Source organism: Papaver somniferum, chromosome 2 (assembly GCF_003573695.1).
Source record: "Papaver somniferum cultivar HN1 chromosome 2, ASM357369v1, whole genome shotgun sequence".
Taxonomy (NCBI): domain Eukaryota; kingdom Viridiplantae; phylum Streptophyta; class Magnoliopsida; order Ranunculales; family Papaveraceae; genus Papaver; species Papaver somniferum.
Window position 1 is genome coordinate 49,451,483 of NC_039359.1, and position 11,306 is coordinate 49,462,788.

The following is an 11,306-nucleotide window of genomic DNA, read 5'->3' on the forward strand; positions in this document are numbered from 1 at the left end:
CGCCAAAAAAAAATACGGAGTATTCTGTACGCTCTCCATTTAGCTGGAGTTTTGGGCATCTGGGCGGGGATGCGGCTTGTGTCCTGACTCCTGATGTTCATCACTCAATACTAACTGAAGATGAACATAGCATCGACTTTATTGTTCTGAATGTTGAGATCAGTCGTATAACACAACATGAACTTAATGTTGCAATCAGCAGAGTGCGACCATCCTCGAGCTGATTTCCAGCGAAAATCAACCTTTACTGATAGTGGTTGTGTATTTTTCTCAGGATACAATGCGGCCCACCAATTGAATAACGGAATACGGGAATAGACATTATGAACAAGCAAAAAGGGAAAAAGAGAATGCAGTACATGCAAGGCTAAGTTTATAAACATAATTGTAGATTTTTGTTTTGTCAGTTTTGTGCATTAAATTTCAAATAGATTCCAAGCATAAACTTGAACTGAAGTGAAACTAAATTGTACAAGAAGAACTAAACACACTCAACATTGGTTCTATGAATATCCCATTCTTTCCCACAATCTATACTGTGATTATAGAGATTATATTACAACCATTCTCTGAAAGATCCTAACAAGAAGACCTAAATACACTCGGGCAAATTGAGAATGAGGCGGTCGGAAACAGGCTTTAAACTTCAAGCACTTTCACTAACACTACTCTCTGGTTGGAAGGATGAAACAAGGGGGCGAGAACCTGATGGTGGTCCTACGGTTGTTCCACAAATTGGGCAGTATCTATACAAGAAGCATGAAACCAATGTTTACACCTAGACAGCTGTCTAACATCTTGACCGTCTTCGTAAATCGATAAGCATATAACACAATCATCATCCTTCCCTTCTTTCTTATATTTGAAGGTCGAAATTAGTAGAGAGTCTCTATTGAAAATCTGGCTAGTGATTACCGGTAATGGTGGATCAATAGGGACTTGACGTGGTTGTCTTCCGCGACGATATATGCACCATCCGACGACAAAGATGTTATATATTGCAAGAATAATTGCTGTGGAACCTATCACGACTAAACCGTAATAGAAAGGAGATAAGTTAGTTCTTGGCATCTCCGGAGGAGGTGGTGGTTGCTGTAGGGATCCCATGGAAGGACAGACTAGCTATTCCTGTTAATCACATAGAAAAAGATTACGAAGAGTACGAGGCGCTTAAATAAGATTAGTGTAGGTATCAAGATGAATGGAACCTTTGCTACAGGTTAATTAGGAATACTAATTTATTCCAATCAGTGTAGCTTTTACGCAATCGGCAATAGGTTTGTCAATCAACTTATTCTAATCAATTATCAGAAGTTAAGATTAACATACTAAAGGGCAAGTCTAGAGTGTGAATCAATTGTACAGAAAAAATTCACTTTGCATTTGTCCTTGACATAAATATAACAGTGGTAACGGAATTGAGGAAGAAAATCTAATACCATCAAAATAATGCATATTCTATAAGCTATTAAGCTTAAAATTTTTTTGTGAAAATTCAAATCAGAACTAGTACCAATAGGGCAGCAGCAGTCAATAAAAAAGCAAGAAAATAAAATAGCCGAACTTGCAGTAATCAATTAGCAGGTTTTGCTGGCAGCAACTTATTTTGGTGAACCATTGTTGTTGGTGACGGCTTAATAGTGAATGGAAAGACTCCATAAGTTGATGATGAATGTTGCTTCAGTACTTCCTTTTCCTTTGTAACAACATTGTAAGCGTATGGACTAGCCTTATCAGAATCAGTTAAAGGCTTAGCCTTATCAGAATCAGTGATACTAATCTCGTGTACCAAATTCCACTTCTTTCCATCTTCAAGTACCCAAACAAAAATATTATTACCATAGCGGTGGCTATAGCAGACTGAACCTTCAGACTCCTCAAGACAATAATGCTTATCGTCATGTGTTCCACTCTTCGTTGGCAGATTAGACATTCATTGCGGCCTCCACAGCTTCTCTTGAAGTTGGTGTTTAGATCGTAAACTACTTGTCTTGTTTTATATCCTTCAACCCAGTACAGGTCTCCACTGTTACAAACTACACTACTTTTGAAAGGGTATGGCTCTAATAATCTCTTCAGGGCATGACATTTTATGCACATTGTAGATACAGAAAATATACTCGCCACATGGAACGAGATGGTCCGAATAAGAGAAGGGAATCTTACCAAAAGATCCCTGTAATCCTCCCGAGAATGTCTGTCAGTGACTTGTCAAATCAGTTGTCAGAGTTAATTTCATTATTATCGGATCTGCGAAATTCATAGAATCACCCGAAGCAGATAGACTTGAATACGAAGGAACACGGCAAAGTTAAACAGTAAGCGAAAAAGATTGGAGACACGAAGGATTAGTTGGAGTATCAAGCAAGATATCATCCGCGAAATTGAATAGGCGAAATAAGGTTACTTGGACGAGAAGATATCTGACGAAGTATATAGATTGCTGAGCAAGAAATGAGACAGATGTCCCGACAAAGTACCGGGGTTATCGGCGAAAAGAAGGGGAAAAATTATGAAAAATGGCTTGGGTGAAGTAAAAAGCAAGTTCACTTGAAATGTGTGAGCACCGGCCAAGTAAAATGAGTTGTCTTCCACTAATTAGCTTGCCTATAAATAGAGACCTTTGGTCATTGTAAGAGGGGTTAGATTTTTGGTATCTGGGGAGGGATTGTCTAGAGCGGAGATATTAGGGTTTACTTGAGATCTCAAACTTGTATAATCATCATAAGTTATTAATAAATAAAATATTTTGTTTATGCTTTGTTCTTGAGATTTCTTAGATCTTATTCATTCTCTTATTTGGGTGTAATACTGGATTTCCAGTAGTTACATTTTTGATGTCTTAGATCTTATTCATTCTCTTATTTGGGTGTACTACTGAATTTCTAGTAGTTACATCTTGGCGTCCAGAAACAGGGACTTAAATTGAGGATTCATCCTCATCTAAGAATTTGCGGAAAAAATTGAAGTTGCTTTTAAGTTATCGTTATTTAAAAATTTCCAGCGAGTTGTTTTGATGAGATATGATTTCATAAACCTTAGACGATTTGTTTACGATTGAAATCTGAGGAGTAAGGTAATCTTCGAGCGCTGGTTTGAAAGATTTGTTAAGATCTATAGGGAAAATCTATCTTGAAGTTTTTAGCCAGGATTAACTGTTCTTCATTGATCAAAGAAACATTGACGAGTCGAGAGGTGAGGGCTGATTTGAAGACATTGAGCCAAGGTTGGTTAATGGCAAGAGTACCGGATCGGGAAAAGCACGTAATAGCGGCAATAAGGAGCAAACGTTTGGAGGTAAAAATAGGAGGAAGGATGGAAAGAGGAGAAATGTCAGTGGCAGGAGAAAGGCCTGACGTGAACCGGTAGCAGGACGGTGATACTGGCGAAAACAACTTTAGTGAGGGATCTATCCACTCCTAAGACACCTAAACTGATGCAGGAGAAGAGCCAACTCACGAGGAAATGGAAGAGAGTATCGACGAAGAAAACATAACGTTGGAGCAGCTGAGAGAGACAGTACGACAAGAAAGAGAACGAGAAAGAGATCTAGTGGAACATCGCACTAGGTTAGCAAGACAAAATGCCATGCTGACGCTACAAAATCGTCAACTTAATGAAGAGAGGGCAATTAATCATTCGCGAGGACGAGATACAGACTCAGAGGTAAGAGCGATTTCCTCGGGAAGAAGGAACTTATATCAAAGGGACGATGCATACGAAGATGGCGAAAATGAAGAAAGAATAGGTGAGGAACGAAGAAGGAGGCGACGAAGATAGAGTAGCGAAGAAAGGAATTTAAGAAGAGCATTAGAACAAACGAGATGGGAGGATCAGAGGCGAAGATACGAAGAAGAAAGAAGGCACGAAAAAGAAAGACGATACGAAGAAGAGAGAAGACGAGAATAAGAAAGAAGACTCGAAGGAGAAAGAGGGCGTGACGAAGTAAGGAGGCGCATTCATGGAGGAAATTGGGAAGGCTTGAATCAGGAAGTTTTGAACGAGTTGCGAGATATGAGGGCACTAATAAACAATTCACGAAGAGGAGGAAGAGTGCAACTCATAGAGGTGATAGAAGAAGCTGACAAATATCTATTCACTTATGAAATCTTGCATGCGAATATTCCCGAAAAATGTATGTTACCGACCTTTGAAAGCATATTCAGCGGATCAGAAAGCGTCGTACAACATTTAAAGCAACATACCCTCTCCTTAATACAATGGGGACGAAATGATGCAGTCCTGTGCAAATATTTTCCAGCGAGCTTGACTGGAGAAGCATTGGCTTGGTTTGATGGATTGCCAGAGAGATATATTTCATCGTTTAAAGACCTACATAGAATATTTCTAACAACGTATATAAGCAATAACATGCTGAGGTCAGGGATGGAAACCTTGTTCAACTTGAGACGAAGACCTCGAGAGAGCTTACGAGGACTTGTGACGAGATGGAGGACTGTATGTAGTGAACTCACGGGAAGGGTTGACGAGAAGAATTTTATCCTAGCCTTTGTGAACGCCTTGATCCCGAATGACCTGCTGTACAACCAAATATTCATAATTCCAAATTCCTTAACAGTGAATGAATTAAGGGAGTACCAGGAGGAATACATAGTCCTGGATGAGAAGCATAGGAAAATTAACTAAGTCACGCCAGCCCCGCCAAAGGAAGGAAACTCTCGTCTCTTACCACGAATGGTACATATACTGTAGAAGACAATCCAAAGTATGAGACAGGAGAACCCTCAAATGTAATTCCTGCAAAACTGGTAGCAGTGTCAAGCGGAGATCAAGAATGGATTGATCAAAATCCAAGATATGAAGAACCAACATGAAGGAATTATGAGCCGCGAGGTAATAACGCGGCGTATCAACAAAGAAACAACCAGGGATTAAGGTATGGAGAGCGAAGGAAAAATGCACCGGAGTTTGAGGATGTAAAGCTTCCTAGACTAAATACAACTGTGGAGAATGTATGGGAGGCGATAGTATTAACAGAAGAAATTCCTCCACCACCAAATCTAGGAAGGGAGCCACCCCCAGGAAACAGGAGTCACGAGTTCCGCAGATATCATAGCTTTCACGAACATCATAAGAATGATTGCAGAAACATTCGAAGAATTATACTTCGCTTGATAGATCACAGAAACCTCGCACACTTCTTGGAGAATCAAGCACCACCACCACTACCTCTACCTCGTGAAAATAATCAGAATCAATCACATGTGTACCGAATTGAAATAGACAGAGGAGCACAGAGGTTAAATTTTAATTCAATAATATACTCGGCTAAGAACATCCAGGATTTTCATGATAACATCCTTAAGAGAGTGCATAAGAGAGACTTTGATGGGAACGAAATATTCAGTGTCGCAAAGAAGGAACCCTTAGAGGAATACAGATCCGTTGGTTATAACCTTAAACTTTGGTAAGACTCAAGATGGGAGGATGACCCTATCAAGGATAAAAAGATTTGGGCGATAGATAGGATGTTAGTAGATACGAGAAGCTCAGTTGATATACTCTTTTATCACGCGTTTAGGACTATGGGATACAAAGACTCCGACCTTGTTCCCTCAACATACAACATGTATGGGTTTAACGGAGTCGCGTCAAGACCAAAGGGTGTATTAGTCGTGAAAATCTCGCAGGAGAATTGGAGACAAAAGTCATAGTCTGTGTGGTAGATGTGGACTCACCTTATAATGCCCTTATTGGAAGACCGTGGATACACGGGATAAAAGGAGTTGCATCGACCTTTCATCAGGCAATATAGTTCCCAATGTCAAGTGGGATAGGCGAGATCAAAGGAGACCAAAAGGATGCGCGAGATTGTAATGAGAAGGATGTTCATAACTACGAAGAGAAGCTAAAAACAAATATGGAGCAAAAGAAGAGTGTGTCGGAAGCAAATAAAGGAGAAAGAATGATGGTGTTCAAGATTGGAACAAATGAAGAAGGGATTATGTCACCTAAGAACCCATGAAGAAGGGGTAAATCCCTAATTATCCATGGGGAGAAACACGAAATAAATCCAGAAAAGGATGGCTTCGGCGAGATAAAACAAGATGAAAAGATGACAACGAACAAAGAAACAAATAAAGAAGAAACATCGATAGCAAAAAAAGGGTAAATCTCACTAGAGAAACAAAAGATAAACTCTAATAAGAATAAAAAGAGATCAATTCAAGAAACAGAAAATAACGTTGAAGATAGCGAAGCACGAGATCAAAGAAATAAAGAGAGAGATACTTTCAAAGAACAGATAGATTGAAAGATTAAGGGAGGAACTCTACCAAGAAAGGCGAAGGAAGGAAAACTTGATAATGGAATGAACAAAAATTGAAAGACAAAATGAAGAACTTATAATCAAGAACAACCGTCTCAAAAGGAAGCAAATTAAGTATGACACCAAGAGAGGAGGAAATACCTCGGACAAAGAACCAGCGCCTATTGAAATGAGAAGACGAGGAGATCGAAATAAGGGGAAAGACTTGCGAAGATTCATAGAAGCACGTAGGAGGGAATTTAGAGAAAGGGAATATCGGACCCAACAATCGATGACAACCAGCAAAAAGGGAGCGATAAGCAATGTCATGGCGAGGAGAAGAACAGAGCCATGGGAGCAAAGCGAGATGGTGAATATATATGCACGAAGTGAGCCCTGCAAACCTGAGATCGCGACATTATTTTCTTTAAAACAAATGGACAATGAAATCCTACGAAGCATATTAACGAGGTGGAATGGGATTTGCCGCGAACTCAAAGGAAGATTGTCGGAAGAAGATTTAGTACGATCTTTCATCTATGCTTTATCAACTAAGAACCCCTTATTCCTAAGATTATTCAGGATCAGGAAAGAGGTGCAGATGAAGGAATTAAGAGAGTATCATCATGACTATATTTGCGAAGAGGAAGAAAACTGTTGTTCAAAATAAAGGTTACTCAAGAAAAGACAAGGAATGGTTCAAGAGGAAATCAGGCAAAGTTATCTATAAGCGATGTATTGTGTTAGGAAAATTGAGATTAATAACATTTGAATGTTCAATAAACAGATCAATTACTTGATAAAATAAATTTTGATACTTTCACAAGGTGAATCAAAGCAAACCAAGACCTAAACAACAGACGAATAAGACCCTATATTAGGAGGCTGATAAGATGCACGAAATAAAATGGTTTCCAGGGAAACCTTAAAACCTTCGCTAGGAAGGTTGAGAATCCACGACATGCACCCTAGTTCGCGCGAAAGTGTAATAGGAAACGATAAATCCTAACGCACGTCGTGAACAACTCTCGGAGATATAAGCTAGGGGCAATGATAATACCTATCCTCCGAGGGTTCCCCTTTTTGGTGATGGCCTTCGGTAAGGGGTGCAAAAATATGACCAGGGCACCGACGTATTCGGTTGAGCTGCGGGTGCCTGGAACGTCTGGAGCGTTACCAATCATGACCGTGTGGCAAGTCCTGGCTACGATGCACTCGGTCCCAAAGAAACCCCACCTAGGGTGTGACTTCGTAACCATGAGCCATATCGGCGAAGGGATAAGAAGTCACGAAAACAACTGACTATTGTAATAACCCGATGGGAAGAGATCAACATGCATGTTAGGGTTAACTTCCTTGAAGGGGAAATCAGAAGGAGTATAAAGGGACGACACCCTCCAGATTAGGGAGCTGTGTGACTAAACAAAGACGGCAATATCATGGGGCTATTACTCACGGAAGTTGATGGATCGTTATTCGTAAGAATAACGAGCGCCTGATACCTCATCGAATTAAGACCCTTAAAGACAGGGCGAGGCACAATAAGACCTTAATTAGGAGGCGCAATAAGACCTCGTATAGCCATATACAAGTAGAAGACAAGGACACGGTAAGTCCTACTCAACCGGCTGGTAAGACCAAAATCTAATACAAGTAGAAGACAATAAAACCGTACCCGAAACAATTCATAACCCAAAATATAAGAAACATAAGGGGCAAACTAGAGGAAAATATGAAACAGATGTCAAAGCAAAATCATCATATAAAGAAAAAAGATGAAAAGAAAAATGAGACCGCCATAATACCCTATATCGCAAGATAAGGACGATAGCTGCGAAGAATCACGAGCATCCTACGAAATGGACGACAAAGTGATTTAATCGGTATCAGACTAAGGAAACGAAAATAAGAAAAGGTCAAAGACTGGATATATTCTGTGAAATGAATAAATCCACATCAGATCAAGAGGCAGCATGCAAAACGCAAAGCGCTAATAGAGCTCAGAATTGAATGCAAAACAAAGGCAATGAATTAAAAGAAGACGGACGTGGATATGCTACGGAATGCTTCATAAGAATAAGAGGTAAATATATATTTTTATATTTGGTATTCTTCTAAGCATTACCTTCGCAAATTTTTCATTCCTTAAAGAAAAAGGTGGAGTCAAATATTCGACAAAGGCGAAAATTCTTAAGCAAGAACCGAGTTACAACTGGTAAAGTAGCCAGACTAATATCGAAAGAACTAAGGCAACAAAGTGCCTAGCAAAGACATAACGAAGAGGCTAAAAGGTTGCTTCTGAATTTCACAAAAAAAATAAGAGGCAAGTATATAATTCTATATTTTGTATTCTTTTGTGCACTTCCTTCGTAAGTATATACTTGGCAAGGAGAATAAAAACAAGCGTAAAACTTATGGAAAATTGGCAAGCATGTGTCAAATTATAATTATACCCAAGAAAATGCGAAATATATTAAAAGGAATATCCAAAATATTCTGCCCTCCAAACTTGGGAGCGCCCAGTTCAAATAAAAGTCATCAGGAGAAGCGAAATAATATAGACCTACAAGAACAAAGGCAGAGAAACGAGGATTGTTGCCGAATAGGAACACCTCCAGTAACCTCTATCTCGGGAATACCATCACCAACTTCGCAAGTTCCTGCACCAGCACCAGCCTCGATGTCATTTACCTGAGATTGAAAAAGAGGATTGGAGGCCTGACCAGCGAAGTTTGCTGGAACAGAAGCATCTTTAGAAGCATCACCTTCTACCCTTTCTGCTTCATCATTTCTGTCAGAACCATCGTCCTCGTCATCATTCTCCTTATCTGATAAAGTCTTCTCGTCATCTTACTGTTCATCATCAGAAAATATTTCAAGATCAAGAGGTTCACGAGGAATGCCGCGAATATCGCAAAACTCTTTGAAAAGTTTGACCATATGGTCCTGGGTATTCTTGCGAGACATTTTCGCAACCTTAGCAGCATCCTTATCCATCTCGTCCAAATCCGCATTCAATCCTTCAACATCCGCTTTAAGTTGAGAAACTTCATTACGAGGACCATCCCTTTCACGAGACACGTGAAGGATCTGATTCTTACAGTGTTCCTCAGACTCTGCGAATACGAGAAAAGAGGGATTAGAAATCCGAGAAAGTCAACACAACCAAAGTTATCTACAAAGCCTTAAACTACCTTCCATTTGAAAGATAGTGGAATTCAAAGTCTGCTGAACATCGGAGTTCAGATGATCAAGCCTGGAGACTTCAAGGTTTGCAGCTTCAAGTTGTAGACAAAGTTCATGATATGAATTGTCCCAACCTTTACCATGATCGGATTTCGAAACATCTTTGTCAGGTTGAATAACAAGCGACCCCTTATTCTTGCGAACATTGGCACGGTTAACATGAGTGGAGGGTTTAACAGACTTTTAGCGCTGAGGGTTTTCTGAATGGGCAAGAAGAAACTCTATTTTTCTCTTTAAACATTGAATCTCTTCTTTTAGACCAACCACTTAGCCACGGGATTTGTGAAGTTTACTCTCAGACTTGTCCTTCATATTAATTATTCGTCCTTTATCTTCTTCAAGACGTTTATTCAAGCTTAAAGACGTAGAATGGAGATTCCTTGAAGTTGTAAGGGAATTGTTGACCCGTTGAAGCTCGATATTAAGATTTTGATTTTCAATACGAAGATAATGGTTCAATTCTTCATTACCTGCACAATCGATGGACAGGCGATCCATTTGTGAGAAAAGAGTTTCAACCTTCTCATTAAGAATTGCGTTTTCGGTCACATAACTGTCATTCTGGGTTGAAAGGTTCAGATTCTCGGCACGAACATCTTCGAGCAAGGCAGACGCTTCGAAAGCATCCATTTGACGTTTCATGCATCGAGCTTGATGAAAAATGGAATAAGAAAATAACTGAAACAGAAGCAAAGGCAAGGGCTAAATCTACGAGGAAAAGGGCTTACTTCGCAATTTTTCATTCTTCTTGTCTTGTTTGCTACCATACTCCTTTTCTTCGTTAATCTCTCGAATCAACTTCTTAATAAGAGCATGAGCTGTATCCAACCTCTCCCAAGATAGTCTGGTCTCCACGAGATTAGCCATATGACGGTTGACTTCCTGCGAGTTAAAAAGATCAGAACCTTAGAAAGAAAGATATTACCAAAAACCTAAAAGATAAGATAAAGAAGAAGCTGTAGATACTCACTAAACCCATCAAAGGAGCATGTTGTTGAAGAGTTAAATTCAACGAAGCATTCTCGAGAAAAGACGGATCTTCACAAAGAAAATCTTCAGAACTAAAAGAATCCAGAGACTCAAGAGCTGCAGATCCGATAACAGGGTTGTCACGAGCAATGTAGTATATATCCTGCAGGAACTTCATGTCCGGATCATAGATCGGATTATTCAGTTTGGAAATAAATTATGCAAAGACCAAATGGAATTAGAAGAAACAAAGTAGAATAGAGGCAGATGACGGTAAGTAATTTTGGCTCTTATTTAGTACTATGTATATAATAATACTCTAATGGTAGTCTTTGAGTCTCCCACCTCAAAGATCGTTTCATTGAATTGTAAGTCACCTTCCCAAATGGCAGCCTCTAGGGATGCAATTGTTTCCGATTTTCCACTAGAGCTGGCTCGGGTGCTAACCAAGATTCGCCATGTCTAAATTCCGAATCCTCCATTGGCCCCCGAGTGTATCCGTACCTACGACTGTAAACTGGTACAGAGTTGGATGGTGGGGATACGGACATAGGTGGTGGTAGTTCCACTGGCATAATGTTAGGTGGTTCGGATGCGTCCACCACTGGTTGTCCCAGTTCTGGCATAATGTTAGGTGGTGCGGATGCGTCCTCTACTGGTTGTCCCAGTTCTGGTGCGGGCATTACCTCTGCGTTCTCACCATCAGAGCTGGCTGCAGTACTACTACTACCCATGTTTAGGTTACCATTGTTGTTGTTGGTGTTGTTGCTTATATTAGCGGTGTTGTTTTTGCCGCTCCCACTGATAATAACGGTTGTATCAC

The 11,306-nt window shown here is 39.9% G+C and overlaps 1 protein-coding gene across 1 annotated transcript; it reads right to left on the reverse strand.

The window, feature by feature from the left end:
* Positions 1-9,658: 9,658 nt before the first annotated feature.
* On the reverse strand, positions 9,659-10,661 carry LOC113350959. Its single transcript, XM_026595052.1, has 3 exons — positions 10,485-10,661; positions 10,243-10,396; positions 9,659-9,984 (listed from the first exon to the last, which is right to left on the reverse strand). The coding sequence occupies exons 1-3, from the start codon at positions 10,659-10,661 to the stop codon at positions 9,782-9,784; spliced, it is 534 nt and encodes a 177-aa protein (XP_026450837.1). The 3' UTR covers positions 9,659-9,781.
* Positions 10,662-11,306: the final 645 nt, after the last annotated feature.

What these genes read in the sequence shown, in the direction of transcription:
- LOC113350959 (XM_026595052.1), bottom strand. Translation starts at nt 10,661, where the DNA reads ATGAAGTTCCTGCAGGATATATACTACATTGCTCGTGACAACCCTGTT. An exon ending in ATGCTCCTTTGATGGGTTTA is followed by an intron (nt 10,397 to 10,484) that starts GTGAGTATCTAC and finishes TTTAACTCGCAG; the next exon opens with GAAGTCAACCGTCATATGGC. An exon ending in GAAGAATGAAAAATTGCGAA is followed by an intron (nt 9,985 to 10,242) that starts GTAAGCCCTTTT and finishes TCGATTGTGCAG; the next exon opens with GTAATGAAGAATTGAACCAT.